Source organism: Dipteris shenzhenensis, chromosome 26, assembly GCF_047967505.1.
Source record: "Dipteris shenzhenensis isolate YYH24624 ecotype China chromosome 26, Dip_SZ_1.0, whole genome shotgun sequence".
Lineage (NCBI taxonomy): Eukaryota > Viridiplantae > Streptophyta > Polypodiopsida > Gleicheniales > Dipteridaceae > Dipteris > Dipteris shenzhenensis.
This window is the reverse complement of record NC_141621.1, coordinates 39145454-39166600: the sequence shown is the minus strand read 5'-3', so window position 1 is coordinate 39166600 and position 21147 is coordinate 39145454. Positions and strand designations below refer to the sequence as shown.

The following is a 21147-nucleotide window of genomic DNA, read 5'->3' as shown; positions in this document are numbered from 1 at the left end:
GGACAGGAGGGGGAAGCAATGCGGCGTGCTACCAATTTCGCCCCAATGGAGAAAGCTCCCACTATACATCTCCAAAAGAAAAACCTCTGTTTCAATGGTGATTTGGCTTTCCAGATTTTCATGAGTCGTGATTGCCACCAAGATAGAGGCCTATCCAAATTCCAAAGAGTGTTGGCATGCTTATCAATCCATGGTGGTGGAAGAAGAAATCTGTAGACCTTCGAGGAGGTCAAATTATGCATTGAGAGCGTATGAGTAGCAGGAGGTAAGGAAGTCAATTTCTAGTCCAGTAATCTGTCCTGTACAAATAGTGGAGGGACCAGAACAACTGGCTGTAACATAGTTGTAAGAGTTCTCCAAATGGATCTATGATGTAGACCCAAGGAGAATGTCCTGCAAGCTTGTGGAAATGAAAGCATACAACCTTGTTCAAATACACACACACACACACACACACACACTCTTAAAAGAACACTTTTAAGAATACAAAGTGTATTACATCAATAGAGTCAAGTACATGAGCACACAATATCTTGTATTGAAATCACTTATTACATCAATAGAGTCGAGTACATGAGCACGCAATATCTTGTATTGAAATCACTCACTCTATCGTGAGTACAACCAAGCTGCCTCGACTTGCAATGAATGCCCCCTATCCTAGCAAGCTTAGGTCAGATGAAGAGAACTCGGCACACTGATCTCTTTTTCTCTTCTCTGCCTATTACAAACAAATCAAGTACCTAATAAAATTGCCTTCTAAATGAATATGCGTTCGATGGTTCAACTTGTATCTTCTGATTGCTGGTGATAGCCCAATCTCCTGCACCTCTGCTACAAAATGGTGCTCGGTTCAAACTCCATCGCTTTCGAGGCTAGCACTTGGTGACCATACTTAGACTGTGGCTCCCTCTGTTAAGGGCTAACAATCAAGATAAATTTATTTATCCTCTCAAAGGTACTTGTTCTGTGGTAGTGCAAGTACATGGATACTTAAAAAACTATCGCCGAGTATGCCTACAAAACTTCTTTTCATGCATTATGGCCAACTAACATCAAATATGCTTTAGAACTCCTGTGAGATTGCTCAATGATGAAAGGTTGGGATGCAAAGAATGGATCCCACCATGTCCACACCCACATGCTCCATTGTCTCTTATCTCATTTACTAAACTTATAGGGTCTACATCTCTCCCCTCCTTTATCGCTCAATGTACCTCCTTTTAGTGACTCCAAGGCTACATGGTGGAACATAAAAATCACATTGAAAGACATTGTAACATTTCTCTAATCTTATTCACTACACTTCTAGGTCTGTACCTCTCCCCTACTTCATGGCTCATAGATCTCCTTCATTGATGCCAAGGCTTTAATGGTGTAATACACAAGTCAAATTCTAAATCCTTTGGTTGGAACCCAAGATGATGTTGGTGTAAAGAGCTCCCCCCACAACAATGTCATGTTAGCCTAATCTTTCTTGTTTTGAAATTGGTGTTAAAATATTAGCTCATTTAGTTTCTCAATAGATCAATTAGTTTGATCATAGTGCCCAAGCACAAAGCATCTAAAATCAATTTGTTGTTTTCATGCCTACAATTTATTTTTGGCACATATGTATCTTATTAAATAGGAATTATTACATCTACATTGCAAGCTTCTTTCTCATATTTATCAAGAAATAGAAAAACATCTAATTAATAATGTGTTTAGCCCCCATAGGAAGGAATCCTAGCATCACTTTTGAAATATGCATTTCTCTACTAGCATACAAAGGCATCCTAATACAATTTGATTCTTATTCTATCTCGCTATGCTCTAAAGTTGGACATACAAAACTTTGGGAAGATCATGTATATGATTCCTAAGTGCATCATTTAAAATTGAACTATGAGATTAGGATCATATCTACAAATTTTGGTGTCATGAAATCTACCTTCTAGATTGATTTGCTAGGTAGATGATTTAGACAACCACATAATATGTCATGACATTCTATTCTTTCAAATCCTTGGTAACTCACTTGAAGTGAGCAAGGCCTTCTTCTAGTTCATCTATCAATGATGATGGTGAGGTACTTCTCAATATTTTGATATCCCTTCTTGTGAGGCTTTACTACCGTCTTCCTTTCTAAATCTTGAATTTCTACAGTTTCTTGTTCTAGAATTTGAACAAAATAGTGTAAGATGCTGCATGTAAACTATTTCCAAAGGAATAATAAAAGTTTACAACAATATTATATGCACCTCTCTCCTACCCTTGAATTTGATTATGTAAAGCATTTAAGTCCACGCATGTGGGGTGAACACCAAAGCAGCAAAGCTTTTGCATCTCCACATTGTTGAATTCATTCTTCTAAATCCTAAAATTTAAGAGCTACTACCTATGCCTGTGTGCCTGAGTATATGACATGTCACAACATAGTTACATGGAAAGGTTTTGCTTCAAAATAGGCTGAGAACTAGATAAACCCTTGACACACAAAAGAGGAGGAGTAACATAGGCAACTACTTAACCATTTCGAAAGGATCTACATTGGCAAACCTATACTGGACTACATCGACTACTTGTAGTGGACTATCATCGACTAACTGTGAGATAAGCCAAGGGGCAGATATCATAAGGCTATATATCATAATCAATTGTTTAGTAACTCTTCAAGTACATATGGAGGAGAGAAGACCTTGTGGGGAAAGTCTTGTATGTTGCTTCATAGATTTTAGAAAAGCCTTTTACATATTCCCCACTAAAGAAGGAAGAGGATGGTTGGAAGTGGAGTTGATATAGAGTATATGCAGGTAGTTTATAGGACTTCATGAGAGAGAGAGAGAGATAAAAGACCTACTTGGGGAGACACTTTCAATGGAATTATTTGGATCAAGTGAATACTTGGGGAGACACTTTCAATGGAATTCTTTGGATCAAGTGAATACTTTATGTAGGTATAGGACTTATGGGAGGGAGAGAGATAAAAGATCTAGTTGAGAGGTGCTTTCAAAGGAATTCTTTGGATCAGTACGGTGGACTTTCTCCTGTTATATGTTCTGTGTATTGATCCATTACACGTCCAATCATAAATTTATCCTCCAGGTAAATGCTAAAAGGAGCTATAGATGTACTCCAGGTAATGCAGAATCTTTATACAAAGTCCACTGAACAAATGCATATTGCTCAGCGGGAAGAATACATTAAATTCCTGTGTCAATTTAGGGGCTTAAATATCGTTCTGTTCAATGTGGTGGACAACCAGGGTAAAATATCAGAATCCCAACTATCAAATGCTGCCCCTGAAATTTCCTGCCAGGTACTTTTGTACATGGAATATGTATAGTACATGTTCTTATTTCCATCTCAGATCATTTTTTCGAATTTGTCAAGACGGCGAATTCTCCTCATGGCTTGAATCAGAAGCAGCACAAATACCCCTGTTGCAGTAAATTACCATGCAGAATATCATGTGCTCATTCATTTTGTAATTCCAAGATGGGGTAAGTCCAAAAAGATGCCACCAGTTTTCTTGAAAAAAAAAAAAAAGATGCCACCAGTTCATTGCTTCTTCCCTAGTAGAATGTAAAAATAAAAGCAGGCTAACAAATCATCAAGATACTGCACAGCTGCAACCACAGCAAAACTTTTGACCAAGCTTGCTTTTGAAGATCAACTCCCAGTTAGGACTAATAAGTTAAGGTATAATGCACTTCTTTGGAGATCAGACAATGGATGTCAGCATTCCTGCTTGAGATGCGAGCTGAATTTACCTGATCCAATGAACGAAGGTGTCGCAAAGGTTTCCAATCCCTGGCCAATGAAAGAAACACCGATATTCAGTAGTGTGCCTGCAGCAACTGTGTGGAGTGTCGCCATCTGCAGAATTGAAGCTCTTCTGGCTGCCCTTTCTGCCTGGAAAAGTATAACATAAACGGTACCATCATCAAAACATGATTACAATACAGATCATGGAAGATGATCGAAGAAAAAATATAGATAAACTCTTTCTGTATTCGAACTATGCATAATATTAGGGGTCCGCTTGGATCCGTTCGCCTTTGCATGACGAGAGGTGATTAATGAGTCCTAGATTCACTTTGAAACATCAAGAGCAACACTATCAATATCTTTTTTGCTCTGGCACACATTGCGGGATTTATTATTTGAAATAGGGTGGATTTGAACACTGGACAAGGGTGGTTGTGGGATTAATTCAGTGTGACTCAGTAAAGGAATTGTGCTGGGTCTTTCAGCAGGTGGTAATAGAAGATTTTGGATTTTTGAAAATGCTTTCTTCGGACTTCGCCATTTACATAAGAACCTGCATATGTGAAACCTAGGCTACCTCCAAAAAGTTCCTAGGCAAGGGGATCATCACGCGAGGATATCAATCCCCCACTTCATTCATTAGTTCGACATGGATGGCACTTGACCTATAACGGACAAAGCATATTGAAGTACAATATTTGTTTTGGACAAGATTCATCCCAGAACACATGGGTACCTTTTGAAGCTTCTTAAGATTGGGCCCAAGCAATAGTCTAGTGTCTAACTTGAGGGTGGACGTAGGAAATCAATGCTTCACCCTTTGGGCATCCATCTGGGAAGATAGATGCTCGCGTGTATAAGGACCCAAACAAAGAGAAGCCCTGTGCAATAGCATAAATAGTTAGATAGAGAGGTTGGATGTGTAGCAACAGCATTGGCTGTCAAACAGCCCCAGATTACATGCATGGCTGCAGATCTGCAGAAGATGGCATTGCAATTATCCACGTGACAGGTTGGCAAGTGACATTGCAATCAGCAACGTGGCAAGCAACTGATGATGTGGCATAACGGCCATGAGTCAGTCGATTGGTGTTGGGTCAGTTGGTTAAGTGGCAGTCAGCCATATTCCCCCGGTTTGGCTCCCTCTAAACGATGCTAGGACTAAGCCCTTCATGACCCATATAAGGAAGAGTTGCATTTTCTTCTCCATGACATCTTAGGGACCTCATTCTTCCAAATTGTCCTATAGTTGGATGGATTCACAGAATCTCCCATCTTATGTACAGGCTGAAAGCTGTTAATCTGCCAGGTTGAGGGGAAGCCCACCATAAATTATTGTGCTTGTGCTCCATTGTTCTCCTCTGTCTCGAATTTTTTGATGGCTGTTCGAACTATTACCCTTTAAAAAAAGGGAATGCCTGAATTCACCTGGCAAAAATGGTTTTCCAGAGAATAGTCTTGAGAAAAGACTATTCTGAAAAATCAAAAGCAGTGGGAAAACACCTCTAGAGAAGATACATCCAAGTCATTCTCATGACAAGCATCATACAGAGATTCCCGTAATGATGCTCTAAAAAACTCATACAGTTTGAGCAATGGGTTCCCTAATTCCTCTGCTTACAAATTGTCCACAGCGCCCAAAATCTGACCCAATGAAGAAAAGAGAGTATTGGACCGTACTGGAGTAAATCTGCCAAATAACCAGAAAATTTTACCAAACTGATAACCCGGAAATCTCAAGTGAAGACCGTGAGATATGCTGTCCAATAGAGCTCTGGAATGAGAGCAAAACCACAAAAGATGTGGGACTGTCTCTGAAGAAAGAGAGCACCTCAAGCAATGAGGACCTGTAATCCCACATTTGGCCAAAGTGACTCCCACTGAAAAAACCCCACCAAACATTTCCAAAGAAACAATCTTTGCTTCAAAGGCGGCTTACTTCTCCATAATAATTTAAGATTTGACTTCCACCAGGAAAGAGATTTTTGCAGGTGCCAGAGGGCATTCCCATGTTGTGCAATCCATGGAGGAGGCAAAATCAGCCTATAAGTTTTCATAGAAGTGATGGCTTGCAAAGAAAGTGGGTGCAAGCCTTGAATACATGGCATGATCTGCCAATCTTGAAGTCTGTTGGATCCATCATATGGAGGAATTGGGAGGAGGGGTGCAGTAAGATGTTTCCTCCATATCGGTCTATGATAGGAAATCTATGACAAGCATCTGGAAATGATAATATATTCCCCAGAGTGTCTCCCACATCATCAATGTAGTGAATCCCAAGTTTCATAAGATTGTATGCCCTAACCGGTTTCTGTAAAGCTAAAGAAAGATCAAAGACTGAGCTCCTGTGTATGCTTTCATGGTGAAGAGAGTCAGTCGGAGCTGAACTGATAGGAGACCATTTAATCTTGAAGAGCACTCGCTTCCAATCCTGCATTAAAGAAGTGGAGTAAGGACACCCAAGGATGATGCCTTGAAATTTTCAATGACTACCTCCCAATGATCTGTAATCCAATCTCCATATGCCTTTGTCCTCATGTTCATAGACATGGCTGCCAACATGATAGCCCAAGGCTGTTTTTGCTGAAAAAAAGTTGAATGCATGGTAATCTTTCTTGCTAATATATGATATCTGATGTTGAGTATGTTAAGACCTCCATGCATCTTTGGAGAACATACAAAGTGCATTTTTAGCAGCCTCAAAGCCAACCTGCAAGATTTTGTCTTCCAAAACAACTCCATTGTAGGAGACATGAAGCTAGTGATGTCCTTGGAAGTCCAGTGTAAGGGTGGTAAATAAAACTGAACATGAGCCATAATAATGGATTGAACAATTCAGAGCCGAACATGCAATGGCCATGTGGATAACTTCCAATAATCCAATTTCTGACAAAGCTTCTTAGACACCCATGCCATTTGCTGTTTTATTGTTATATTCCAGCCCACAGGATACCCCAGATGCCTGACAATCTGGTCTGGAGGCAAAATTTGAACATGCCAAATAAGTGAGTGCCAATCACAAGCTTTCAAAGGCAAAAGCTTGAAGTTGTCAAAGTTAATATTCAGGCCAACAGCCAATCCAAAATAAAAAAGAGTGCTCATGAGAAGCCGAAGTTCATTAGGACTGTTTTGAGGCATAAAAAAGAAATCATCAGCATATGCATTTGCCAGAAAAGATTGTGTTCCAGGGAGTTGAAGACCATGCAGCTGTCCTGTATCAGTCAGATAATCCATATATAACAAAAGTGGATGGGTGGCAATTGCATACAAAAGAGCACTCAAAAGGCAGCCTTGCCGTATAGATCTGAACAAAGTCCAAGGCCTAGACAAGTGTTTGCTAAGTATGCATTGAGAAGTGGAAGCTGAATATAAAAGATAGATCACATGAATCAATTTTGGTCCAAATCCCATCCTGGACATAGTCTTAGAGATGAAATCCTAGTGAACAATATCAAAAGCTTTGGCAACATCCACTTGCATAATCAGAACATCCTGTGTAGTATATTTAGCATATTCAATGGCAAGAAGTGCATTGGAAATGTTATCATTGATCTGCCGCTTGGGCACAAAACCATATTGCCTTGGATGTAAGCCATGATGCAATATATGTTTAACTCTCTGTACAATCATCTTAGCAAGGAGCTTATAAATGAAAGGCATAAGAGTGATTGGCAAATCAGAAAAAGTTTCACATAAGAGTTTTTTAGGGACCAATTTCACAATGCCATGCTTCCAGGAGCGAGGAAGATGCTGTTCTTGCCAGGCTTTTTTGGTTGATTTACCTTTTGCCGAATGTGTCAGAGCATCATCCACTTTAGCGTCTGAAAAAGGCTTTTCAAGATCTACAGCAACATCTGAATCAATAATTGGGCATACACAATCCAGAAATCTGCAATGAGTCTGAAATTGATCAGAGAAAGGCAAAGGCTGCGAGAAAATGTTTTTGAAATACTGTACACATGCATCTTCCAGTTGGGATTGAGAGTGCGTCCAATAACCATCCTATTTTTCAATCCTTTGAATTGATCATCTCTGTCTTCCTACATGCAAACTCTTGAAAAAAGATTTGGAAAAACAGCCTTTGTCCAACAATGGCTTAACCTTGGCTCTAATTTGCCATTTACGAAGCTTTCTTTTGGCATTCTGAGTCAAAATATTGTGGGCAGTTGAAAGAGCATCTAGTTCATGAGGATTAAGATGTCTCTCATGGCTAATTTGTGTGAGGCTTTGACATTAATTCTTAGCCCATTGTATGTGTTGTCGTAAATCAGCCATATGCCACCTGCCATAATCCTTAATGACTGTTTGAATGCGACATACAAAGCTCTCCCATGCAAAATCCAAATCCTCATAGGCATGCCTTATCGACCCCTTTGGAACTATTTTTCTCAAATACTTCATTGGTTGGAGCTTATGTATCACCTTCTTGATTGGACCTTACATCACCGGGACTCTACTCCCCTCCCCCCCCCCTCCTTACGCCTAATCAATATCTCAGTGACTAGCTTATACAGGGTTTTGATGCCTCCTCCTTGGATATCACATCATGGAAATCAGCTTTGGTCCTTGAATTGTAATGCCAAAATGGTGGCGTAAAAGATTGCAGCAGCTTTGGTCCTACAAACTTCCTCTTCGTCTACATGTTTTTATATGGTGAGTGATGCTTGGTGTTATTCCTTTTGGCCAACTCCTGGCACATAGGCATATTGCTCCTGCTCTATGTCACAAATGTTTGGCACCCAGGGAATCTTTGCTCCATCTTTTTTGCAATTGCCCTGTCACCCGTGACTTCCTACTATTTCTTCAGTAGCACCTCCACGCCTGCTTTCCCACTGCTTGCTTTGGCAAGCTTTTTTGGTCTTCGGCATTCACCCACAGAGAGCGGAGTTTGATCTTTTTTTCACACGGGTTCGCTATTAAAGCCAAAAATTGTTTGTCAATCTTTGACTGAAATCAGTCATATGTGGGATTTAACTCCAAATGAGAGTGTATCTTTATGCTAGGCTAGGTATACTTTGCAATGCAATGACTACTGAAAATTTGCCAAATGGGAAACTAAGGCCACACAAAGGGCTTTTGTTCATAAAGGTTGCTCGTCTCAAGCATTTTTTAAAAGCTTACACCACAAGAGGTAATCTACCAACATTTGTCGAGTTTTGACATTTGATGGATGTTGGACTTCTTCGAGATCACAGCTTGCTCAAGCTTGTGTAACTCACTTCTCTAGACAGTTTGAGATTTCACCCTCTCCTTCTCAGGAAGTATTGGCTGCAAGAAGAGAGCTTTGATGCAATTAATCTTGTGGCAAATGGAAGTCCCCGAGTTGGGATGGTCTAATTGTGGAGTTCTTTCTCGCATACTGGAATGCCCTCAAGCATGTTTTGCTCTACATGATTAATACTACTTGGCAAAATCAGCAAATGCCAAATGCTTGGACGACAGGATTGGTCAAACTACTTCTGAAGAAATACTTGTGTGAATCATTTGCCGATTGGAGAGGCCTATTACTCTTATGCTTGTTGTTTATAAGATGATTGGTTCAAAGGCTATCTACATGATGATGGACTACATCTTGCTCAATATGGTTTCATCCCTCGTAGACATATCGTGGATAATATTGCTAACGCTTACGTTGGGATAGAATATGCCAAATACACACAGCAAGATGTACATTTGTTATGAATAGACATTGTTAAACCTTTTGATATTGTTCAGTGGGACTTTATCTCGCAGACCATGCGTTGTTTGGGAAAAAAGCAACATATTGTAGATTGGCTTTACTGTAATAATTAAGCTCCTTGCATATATCTGGGGACATTTGTGATCTCCATCATTTAGTACGGCAAGGATGTCCTCTTAGTGCACTCTTGTATGCAATTGCTACGCATCCCATGCTTTGCTATATTGATCATCTTGTGGATACAGATGCTTTGCATGGTTTAGAGATTCACAGAACTAAACCTATGATTGCGCAAGCTTATGCTGATGATTACTTCTTCACTCCTAAAATACTCAGAAGGATCTTTCACAACTCATGAGTGCGTTGTCTCTATATGGTTTAGCTGCTGGCCTATAGGTCAATTTCCAACAGTCTAAGTTGCTGCTATTGCACGTTAAAGATTGGCATCATCTTTTGTGGCCAGGGGAAACTGTTTTGCCCACTCAGATTGTTCGTTATCTTGAATATCCCTTGGGATGGATGGTCACTTGCCGCCATCAAACGGATTGGGTACTTGAAAAGCTTAAAAAGAAATTGGAATAGTGGAAACTATCTACTTGGCCGCTCCATGTTTGACTTCGTATTACTCAATCCATTTTGGTTGCCTACATACAATTCTTTTTGCCAAATTGATGATGTTTGGCAAGAAGGATATGCATGTTTTATTCTACTCTTATAGGAGACCTTTTGGCGGTCGAAACATGGTTGTAAGAGCATCAGATTGCTCTCAATGCAGCGCTTCTATTCACCAAAAATGCATGGCGGTCTGAATATTCTGAATATTCACATACACATTTTAGCACATAAAGGCAAGATGATGCTGGAATTTATGCAGGGAAATCAGTCTTGGGCTGCTATGATGTGTCACTTGCTCTCATACTTATCCACTCATGCATTTGGCCACTGGCAACCTTCTCAATGTGATTTTCTGTTTGGATACATTGACGGCAAAGTTAAGGGCTGTCCTTTTGTTTCCTGCATGTTTTCCGACTGGAAGGAGATTCTCACTATCTTAAATGGCAAGGTCGTGATTCTGTGAATGGTAATTCCCTAAGGGCTGAGAGTTTGCATTAGTCCGAAGTGTTTGCTCATCCACTGACCTTGCAAGAGCCTCGGTTCTCTTATTTTATCAGTTTTAAAGGGATTCGGACTGTCGATGATGTTCTTCAACTTGATGGTACCTTGCTATCTTTTCCTTCTGCAGTCAAAAAATATGGTTTGGGTTTGCATTATTACGCATGTGTTTCCACCTTTCATGCCAATTCCAAGACTTGAAACTCAATACCGTCTTGAAGATTGGGCTTTACACTGTCAGGGCTCACTCACTTGTCCTTTAATGTTGGCTTACATCACAGTTGCTAAGCTTAATAAGGTTTTTGATGCCTTCACCTTGAATTTCAGATAGAGTAAATCAGTTTTGGTGTATGCATCGTGATGCCAGATGGTAGCGGAAAATCAGTTTTGGTGTATGCATCGTGATGCCAGATGGTAGTGGAAAAGATTAAGGTGACTTCCAAAGTTCCTCTTCGTCAACAAGTTTTCTTGTGGCGTGTGATGCTTGGTATCATTCCATTTGGTCAACTATTGGCTCGCGGACATATTGCTCCTCCTATTTGTCACAGATGTCAGGCTCCCCGGGAATCTTCGGCTCATCTTTTTTGGCAATGCCCCAACACTAGTGACTTTCTTTATTTTCTGCAGCAACGCCTAAGGACTCGCTTTCCTACAGCTTCCTTTGGAAAGTTTTTTTGGCTATTCGGAATCCACCCAAAGCAGCAAAGCTTTGATCTCTTTTTCACGTGGGTTCATTATTGGGAACTCTGGAGTCTATGAAAATACCATAATCATAAAGTCTTTCGAGATACCATTTTCTCCAAGTTTTCCTTCTTCCAGGTATCATTAAGGCAATCTTTCTTTGATTGCCTATGTGCTCGTCAGATAAATCATACTTTTTTCTTATCTTATAATGAGATTTTCTAATCTTGTAATTGTCAGCCCCTTGTTTGGGGACTGCTCATTGTAATATAAAGCCTGATGGATTTCACCCAAAAAAAAGTGTGTGTGTGTGCGTGTAGATTAAAAAGTCCCATCAATAATTGAGCCATACAATTAATTTCATCAAATGGATGAAAAGTATAAAAAAGGAAAATATATAAGGAAAAAATATTTGAGGCATCTAAGTTGAAAAATGCAACTAGAGTTTGCAAAAATTTCGAACAAAATTAAGAATTTTTAATAATATTGAGTTTGACAAACATAATATTGAAAAAAGAAGCAGTCCAGGTTTAGAGGTTGGGGTCCACTTACCTACCACCATCCAAACAAATTAGGTGTTAGAACATCATAGTTACATTTGGGTAGACAGGTAATGCCTATTTTTCCCAGCTTGTTATCACTTTACCTAGGAATATAGGCAACCATATGGATTCTTAGATAATTAAAAAAAGTTTAAGTCACAAGTGGAGTAAGGAGCGAATGAGTGCATGGATTGAGAAGGCATTAGATGAGGTATGGGATGACTAGTGGGCTTGGTGTATGGGGTTGTTAAAAAGAGTGTAAAGGGGAGATTTCACGGGGTACATAAAATAATAATTCAAAATTGAAAAAGTATACATGTGGGTGTAGTGTGTGTAATATAATCAATCAAAGCTTTCACTATTAAAAAAAAGTGTGTGGTGTGTGTGTGTGAGAGAGAGAGAGAGGAGAAGATGCGAGCTGTGGTGAACACAGGCTGTTCAGCCCCTGTCTAGGGCTTTTACCATGCACGGGATTCTGACCAAAGTCACTGGTCAGCTCTTTGTTTCGGCACCCCATACCCTGATTTTGACGCCAAATTTGTCACGTACAGGTCCTTGCTGTGCCAAAATCTTCAGCCACCTATACAGATTCGTTCTTTCAGTGTCGTACCTTTCATACGTACAGTTTGCAGATCTGTTGTACCCCTCAGCTGACTGTATGATTCTTTACCGTACAGTTCCATACAATTTGTACAGAAAACTGTTTGCGCTCTTTTGTGCTCACTTCCAACGCTCCTCTTTTTCTTCTGTGCTGCCACCATTTCTCTACCGTGCGCTTTCTTTTCCCTGTTCATAATCCCACTTTTTGGTCTCTTTCTTTCTCGTCTCTGCTTCCATTCTGCTTTTTGGCCCTCGTTGAGCCCTGCTTAACTTCTTATCATGGTCTTTCTTTGCTCTTTTTTGGGGCTGTTTTTTCTCATTTATTGTAAAAGTTGGGCATAGGGTTCTTCACATTCACCCTTTCTTTCAAGTACAATGGCTGATTATGCATTCGAAAAGACTTTCAGAAAAAAAAAAGGACAGGTTTCGGGTTAGGATGACCCTGTTTACACCTCCCATGAGGCAATTCCGCATGACAGATTGCCAAGCAGAAGATTTCTCATAGTCAATAATAGTTACTTGGTGCATGATGAATACAAGCAAATCGTTGTTCATGCCATTGCACCACTTCGTGAGCAATGTCAAATTGGTCTTGACTATGCTTGGAATGCTTTCACTTCTCGTATGTAATCTGTTATTCGTGACTATGGGAAATCCTACTGGCATGACTTGAGTACAAGCTAACTGTCAACGATTGACCGAACTCAGCCATGTCAGGGTTTTGTCTCAGCCTGTGCTTGATTGTCTATGTCATGCTACATGAAAATTGCCAAATGCAAGTTGTTCCTCCAAAAAATTCTTCAAAAGTTGGCATTCTAAAAATCAAGCTCAAAATATTTCTCGCGTCTTGACATCTAACGGTGTTTGGACCTCCTCACGGGCACAGCTTGCTCAGGCATGTGTTGATCATTTTTCTGATCATTTTTCTCATCAATTTGGGAATCTGCAGCCCTCTTTGCAACGGGCTCTTTGCGCCAGATGTCAATTGTTATAGCATCTTGCTCCAATTATTGATTCTGATCAGGCTATGCACTTGAGGCAGCTTTTACTGAAAGGGAGCTTCTGGATGCTTTGAAATCCTGTGGCAAATGGAAGTCTCCGGGTTGGGATGGGCCTACGTTAGAGTTTTTTCTAGCATACTTTGTTGTATATGATTAATGTTGCATGGCAAAATCAGCAAAAGCCAGATGCTTGGAAGAAAGGGTTGGTTAAGTTAATTCCCAAGAAGCATCTTGGTGATTCATTTGCTGATTGGAGGCCTATTACACTCATGCCGATCATCTATAAGATCATTGCCAAAATAGTGGGTGATAGAATAAAAGGCTACCTGCATGATGGCTTGCATCCTAATTATTCCTCGCCGACACATCACTGACAATATTGCTAATGCATATATTGGCATTGAATACGCCAAGTATACTCAAGGATGTCCTTTTGCTCCAAGTGGACATTGCCAAAGCTTTTGATACAGTGCACTGGGATTTCATTTCCCAAACTATGCACACTCTTGGATTTGGGCATTGACTGCAGAATATTATTTATTGGCTCTACCGTGAAAGCAAAGCGGCATGCATCTTGTTGGGGGATCTCTCTGATCAATGAACTTTGTATCGATCAGTGAGACGACAGGGATGCCTCTTAGTGCTTTGCTTTATGCAATTGCTACTCATCTGATGCTCTGTTATATTGATCACCTTGTTGACTCAAATGCTTTGCATGGTCTCAATATTCATGGCAGCAAACCCATGCTTGGGCAAGCCTATGCTAATGATTCTTTCTATACTCCTAAGAACACAAAATAGGATCTTGATCAACTTATGAAGGCCTTATCTTTATATGGACTAGTTGCTGGCTTGCAGGTGAACTTTCAAAAGTCTAAGCTTCTGTCTTTGCATGCCAAGGACTGGCATAGTTCCTTGTGGCCAAGAGAGATTGTTCTGCCCAATCAGCTTATTCGTCATGTTGGATACCCCTTGGGATGGAATATCACTCGTAGACAGCAAATAGATTGGGTGCTTGTAAAACTCAGAAAGAAACTGGAGTATTGGAAATTAGCCACTTGGTCTCTTCATGTTCGTCTTCGAATTGTGCAATCCATTTTGGTGGCTTATATTCAGTTCTTCTTGCCCTTGATGATGTTTCAAAAGAAAGATATTTCTAATTTCATGTCCACCATTATGGACTTTCTGGTCCTTGAAGCAAGGCCGTAAAAGTATCAGACTACTCTCTATGGAGCATTTATGCTCCCCTAAAATGCATGGTGGATTGAACATACTCAATCTTCATATCCATCTTCTTACACACAAGGGTAAAATGATGCTTCTTTTTTTGGAAGGTAATCAGCCTTGGGCAGCTATGATTTCTCATTTGCTTTTGCACTTGTCTACTCCCGCTTTTGGGCGCTGGCATCCCACTTCATGGGACTTTATTCTGGGACACATTGATAGCAAGATTAAAGGCTGTCTTTTTTTCTCATATCCTCTTAGCTTGGCAAGAGATTTTCTCTCATCTTAAATGGACCGGGCGTGATTTTTTGCAAGGCAATTCTCTGAGGGCTGAGAACCTACACTTGTTGAAAGCATTTGATCCACCACTTGCTCTACAAGAACCAAGGCATTCTTATTTCCTGTCTTTTAAAGGTATTTCGCTCGTTAATGATGTCCTTCAAGATGATGGTACTTTATTGCCTTTTCCATTGGAAGCCAGACAGTATGGATTGGGAATACATTATAGGCCTTTTTGGCATTCCCTCTCTCATATGCTTTCTTCTTTCTTACCGGTTCCCACATTGGACTCACAGATCAGCTTACTGATTGGTCTTTGCATCGCCAGGGTTCTCCTTTGCAGCCTTTACGCTTGGCTACCTTCTTGGATTTCATAGCATGCCAACTGACTGTGGTCTTTTAATCATAATGCCAAATGGTGGCATAAAAGGTTGCATCAAATCTGGTCCTACAAACTGCCACTTCGACAACATGTTTTTTAATAGCGAGTGCTACTTGGTGTCATTCCTTTTGGCACACTCTTGGCTTTTTGACACATTGCTCATGCATTATGCCACAGATGTTTGGCTCCTAGGAATCTTTGTTTCATCTTTTCTAGACTTGTCCCGTCACTCGGGATTTCTTTCTGTTGATTCAGCAACATCTTCACGCATGCTTTCCTTCTGCTATATTTGGAAAGCTTTTTGGGCTCTTTGGGATTCACTTGCAACGACCGGAGTTCAACTTGTTCTTTGCATGGGTCAGATATTGGGCACTCTCGACCATATGGAAAGACAGGAATTAACAAGTCTTTCATGAGCCCACCTCTTCCATGTTCTTTTACTTTTGTCTGTTCAGCAGATAGACTATGCTGTCTACTTGTCTCTTATACTGAGCTTTTCTGTTGTATAGGCTGATCTCTGCTTTGGAGACAGTCTTTACGTAATATAAAGTTACTGCGTGTGTGTAAAGAAATAAGTGTCTATGTGTGTGAGATACAGTTACTAATAAAAATTATTATTATTTTTTGTGGGTGTTTGTGTGGACTCTGTGGAAAGACAAGAATCATAGAGTCTTTGGCGATTCTACTTTTTCCATGTTTCACTATCCTAGATGTCGCTCATGCAATCTTTCTACAATTGCATGCCTATACGTCAGATACATTACTCTATTTACTTATCTGACAATGAAATCTTTTGATATTGTAATTGCATGTCTCCTCTTTGGGGACTGCTTCTAAGTAATATAAACATACATGGATTTCACCCCCCAAAAAAAGTGTCTACGCTTGTGCCTTTTTGTCCCATAATGAGATCGTTTGATGTTGTAATTACTGGTTAGATTCCACTTTTTCCAAGTTTCACTACTTCCGGATGTTACTCAAGCAATCTTTTTATGATTCTCTATGTGTTGTCAGATAGATTCCTCTGTTTACTTGTCTTATATTGACATCTTTGATGCTGAAATTGCATGTCCCCTCTTTGGGGCTGCTTCTTATAATATGAACATACATGGATTTCACCCAAAAATGTGTGTGTGTGTTTGTGTGCACGTGCGCGCGTGTGTATGTGTGTGTGTGTGTGTGTGTGAGAGAGAGAGAGAGAGAGAGAGAGAGAGAGAGAGAGAGAGAGAGAGAGTCAAAAAACAAATCTACTTGGATAAAGCATGCAGCAACCATTTGATAATTTCACTAAGAGTCCACACTTTGATATTGAAACCTAATAAGCTAATTCATCTTCATTTAGGAGAGCAACCCAACACTGACCTCAAGGACTCTCACACGGAGCTTTATATCGCCTGACTCAAGTTGCTGCAAAATTTCATCAATCCGTTGAATTCTATTTGGCATTGCTACTGCAGCATCTCTAGCCTGCAACACAATTGCAATAACAGAATTCCATGTGAAAGTTCAGTCTTAGACAAAAAACTGTTTCAAGACAGTAATGTTTGTTTATGATTTATAAAATTGCTTCAGTCTCAGATAAAAAGCTGCTTCACCATTCTATTTGCCTCAATACAGCCATGATTTTGTTATGTAGGATCTAACGACAGGAACACATACATATAAACACAAAAGAAACGGTCAATCTACAAATACAATGCATGCATGCACACACACGCAAAGAGAGACGTTCGGCATGTACATACATACATACATACATACATATATACACACACACTTTTTTTTTTTTTTTTTGGTGAAACTAGTAACTATAAAATTAACATGAAATCAATGTACATGACATTAGACTCCAAAAGAGAGCCTAATGGAAGAACACACAGACTTTTTTTTTTTTGTGGGAAGAAATCTTTTATTGATGTAGAAAAATTACATTCATAGTTACTTCAAAAAGACGAAGTAACTACTACTCAACTGAAGATCTCAGTATAAGATCCTGATCAATCAAACGAGTTTGAAGACAATCATAAAAAGATTGTTGCAGAGATCGTTTGAAAAAAAGAAAAAATGAAAAAAGTGGATCACCAAAGACTCTATGATTTCTGTCCATCCATAAAGTCCATAGTGTCCAATAGCGCACCCATACAAAAAATAAATCAAAACCCTGTCTCTCTGGATGAAAGCCAAACAACCAGAAAAATCTGCCAAAAGTAACAGTAGGAAATCGCTGTTGAAGCCTCTGTCTGATAAGAGCAATGAGATCAGAAGTGTTTGGACAGGACCAAAAGATATGAAACACTGATTCAGTAGAGTGCTGACATCGGTGACAAACAGCTGAAGCTATATGTCTATGTGCGAGTAACTGTCCGGATGGAAAAATGCCAAGAAGAACTCGCCATAGGAAAAGCTGTTGTCATAGAGGGACTTTGTAATGCCAAAGAAGACGCAGCCTTTTTCTCCACCACTTCATTGGGCGATCTATATGCCAAACAGTATTTGCTTTGTGGGAAATCCAAGGCGGAGGTAATAACACTTTATACAGTGATGACACTGTGATATGTGAGAGCTTCAGAGGACAGGCATATAAGGAAGGAGAGCGTAAGATCCAATCCTCAAGCCGATTCTGAAGTTCCAAATGGGGTACCGGCAAGTACGGTTGGAGCATTGTTGATATTCGATGCCATAAAGGGCAATAATGAGCTCCCAAGCCATATTTGCGAGCAGCCATAGAAAAAGATAAGATTGTGCCATCATCCCGAAGTACATCCGCCACAGATGAAATGCCTTTTAAGGAGAGAAAATAAGAACGTCGGGGTTCTTGTATGGCCAAAGGGGGGTGGAAAACTTTAGACCAAAAAATATTCTCTACCCTCAAGGAGTTGCCCGAGAGAGAGTCCCTGCCATGCCATTCCAAATGGGATAGAATATGTTTCCAATCAAGAAGCAGACGAGAGACAAAAGGGCATCCTCTGATCTTGCCTTGGATAGAGCCAAATAAAAAATCCCACTGAGTAAGCTGCCAATGCCCAAAGGCAGGTGTATGAAGATGTAATAAGAGAGAGCGAATCATGTAAGCCCAAGGCTGATCTCCTTGCATAAACTGTATCATCATTTTCCCTCTGTGAGCAAGTAAATGCATTTGAATATCAAGAATGTTCAGACCTCCGTGCATCTTGGGAGAACAGAGACGATGCATAGAGAGTAATCTGAGACTTTTCTTGCCATGTTTTGAACGCCAGAAAATTTCCATGATAGCTGACATAAATGAAACCAGATCTGCCTTAGTGAACATGGTGAGAGGCAGATAAAATTGTATGTATGCTATCAAAATGGATTGCGTGATTCGCAGGCGAACATGTAATGGCCAAGTTGCAAGCTTCCAATATTCAAGTTTTGCCCTTAATTTTGCTAGCACCCAATTAGTTTGTTGTGAGCGGGTGAGTCCCCAGCCTAGAGGATAACCAAGATGTCGAATAAAATGGCAAGTGGGGACAATTTCTCCAGGCCACAGAAGGTTGTGCCATTCCTGTGCATGTAATGGCAGCAATTTCGATTTCTGAAAATTGACCCGAAGGCCAGCAGCCAAACCATATGTAGTAAGAGTATGCATAATCATGGACAAATCAGCCTGAGTATTTTTTGGAGTAAAGAATGAATCATCAGCATATGCCTGAGCAATCATGCTGCGACTACCAAGAATCTCCAAACCGTGTAACTGATCAGTGTCCAAAAGGTGATCCAAATATTGAAGCAGTGGATGGGTGGCTATAGCAAAAAGTAAAGCACTCAGGGGACATCCTTGCCTGACAGAGCAAGCAAGAGTCCAGGATGGGGAAATATCTCCTGAGAGTATACAGGTAGCTTTACTATCTTGATATAGCCAAGTGATGAGCTGCTGCATTTTTGTGCCAAAACCCAATGCTTGCAGAGTCGATGAAATAAAATCCCATTGAATAGTATCAAATGCTTTGGCAATATCAATTTGCAGTAACAAAACATCCTGCTGTGTATATTTAGCATATTCAATCCCAATGTAGGCATTAGCAATGTTATCGGTGATGTGCCTGCATGGGACAAAGCCATATTGAGCAAGATGCAACCCATCATGTAAAATCCCCTTTAGCCGATCAACAACCATTTTGGTGGTGACTTTGTAAATTACAGGCATAAGAGTGATAGGTCTCCAATCTGCCAAAGACTCACAAATTTGTTTTTTGGGAAGGAGCTTAACAAGACCTCTCTTCCATGTGTCTGGCATTTTCTGATTTTGCCACGCAGCATTCACCATACATAACAAAGAATGCTTCAAAATAGGCCAGTAGGCTAGAAAAAACTCTACTGTTAAACCATCCCATCCAGGGGATTTCCATCTACCACATGATTTGATCGCATCTGACAGTTCCCTCTCAGTAAAAGGTTCCTCCAATTCCAAAGCTTTAGGAGGGGAAATGATAGGAGAAACATGTTGCAACAGTAAATTTCGTGCATGTAAAATCTGTTGCGAGAGAGGAGCTGCAGAGCCAAATTGCTGCGAGAAGTGATGCACACAAAAGGAAGCAAGCTGTGACCGTGAGGTAGTCCATGATCCATCAGGCATAAGCACTCTGCAAATTTCTATTTTGATTCTCTTCTGATGTAAACTTTTGAAAAATTCTTTGGAAGAGCAACCTTTATCTGTAAAGGCTCTTTGTCTTGCTCTAGTCTCCCATTTTGCCAGTTTCCTTTGATCATTTAGTTTTAGACAATGTCTGGCCTGGCATAGTGTTGGTTGCTCATGCAAGGACAAAGAACGGTAATGACTGAGTTCAGTGAGGTCTTGACAAGTAGATTTGGCCTGAGCAATGGTTTCCCTCAGAGTCTTCATGTAAGACTTGCCATAAACTCTAATCCACCACTTGCATTTTAGAAATAAAAGTATCCCAAGCAACATCAACATTTAGATGGCTGCTGGAGGAAAGACAATGAGCTGCTTCAGTAACCATTGCCTTGAAATCAGCATGTTGCAAATAACTATTGTTGATGATGAGATGTCTTCTGTGTGGCAATCTATCATCTGGCATGTTATGAAAAGATAACCGTAACCATAGTGGTGCATGGTCTGAATGCACAAAGGCATAGTCAATCCACATTTTGCATGTGAACTCCCCATTTTGTTGGGGCGCAACACTATACCATCGATCCAGACGTGCCTGATAGGCTGAAAGAGCATTATGTTGAAAAGTGTAGCCCGGTGACAAAGGCTGCAATTCCTTCCAAAGGTCAACCAGATCCAGATGTAGAAGTAGTTGAGACCATGCATGCCTTTCAGGAGATAACATATGATCATGTCTGGAGGTGTTGTCTCCTTGTTGTGGAGCATTATTGAAATCACCACATATGTAGGCATGATATCTCCACGGATATTGTTGCATGGCATCCCAAATTACAGTTCTTTCTCTAGAGGACTGAGGTGCATAAACTGAAGCAAATTCAAACACCTCTCCTCTAATAAGGCATTGGAGAACGAGCCATCTGCCTTTATTGTCATTTAATGCAATGACAGATTGAAGCTCATGTTTGATCAGAAAGACAACCCCTGAGAAAGAGTGCTCCCCAGCATAAAAAATATCATATCCACAGTAGTGTCCTGTCTTGCCTGCATACATATGTTGGTTGTGTTCTTGTAAAGCCACTATGTTAGGCTGAAATCTGTTGATGTACAGCCACACAGATTTCCATTTCCTACTGTCACACATGCCCTGGACATTGAGTGTGAAACATTTGATGTGAGCAGTCATATATACAGGTATTTATAGTAATGTAACAACTATGTACAGCAGCAAAATTTATGAGGTCAGCCTTGCATTTCTATCTCAGGGTCGAGACCTCGCGCCTGAGAAGAAGTAGCCGCCTGAG

The 21147-nt window shown here is 40.3% G+C and overlaps 1 protein-coding gene across 1 annotated transcript in view; it reads right to left on the bottom strand.

The window, feature by feature from the left end:
- Positions 1 to 3031: 3031 nt before the first annotated feature.
- LOC147885046 (Protein kinase superfamily protein) overlaps positions 3032 to 21147 on the bottom strand; it is an 86410-nt gene continuing 68294 nt past the window's right edge. Inside the window, exons 16-18 of the mRNA XM_087397163.1 lie at positions 16618 to 16722; positions 3756 to 3897; positions 3032 to 3422 (exon numbers count right to left, since the gene is read on the bottom strand). Of these exons, the coding sequence (XP_087253289.1) occupies positions 3349 to 3422; positions 3756 to 3897; positions 16618 to 16722 (321 nt within the window). The 3' untranslated portion in view covers positions 3032 to 3348. The remainder of the gene's footprint in view (positions 3423 to 3755; positions 3898 to 16617; positions 16723 to 21147) is intronic.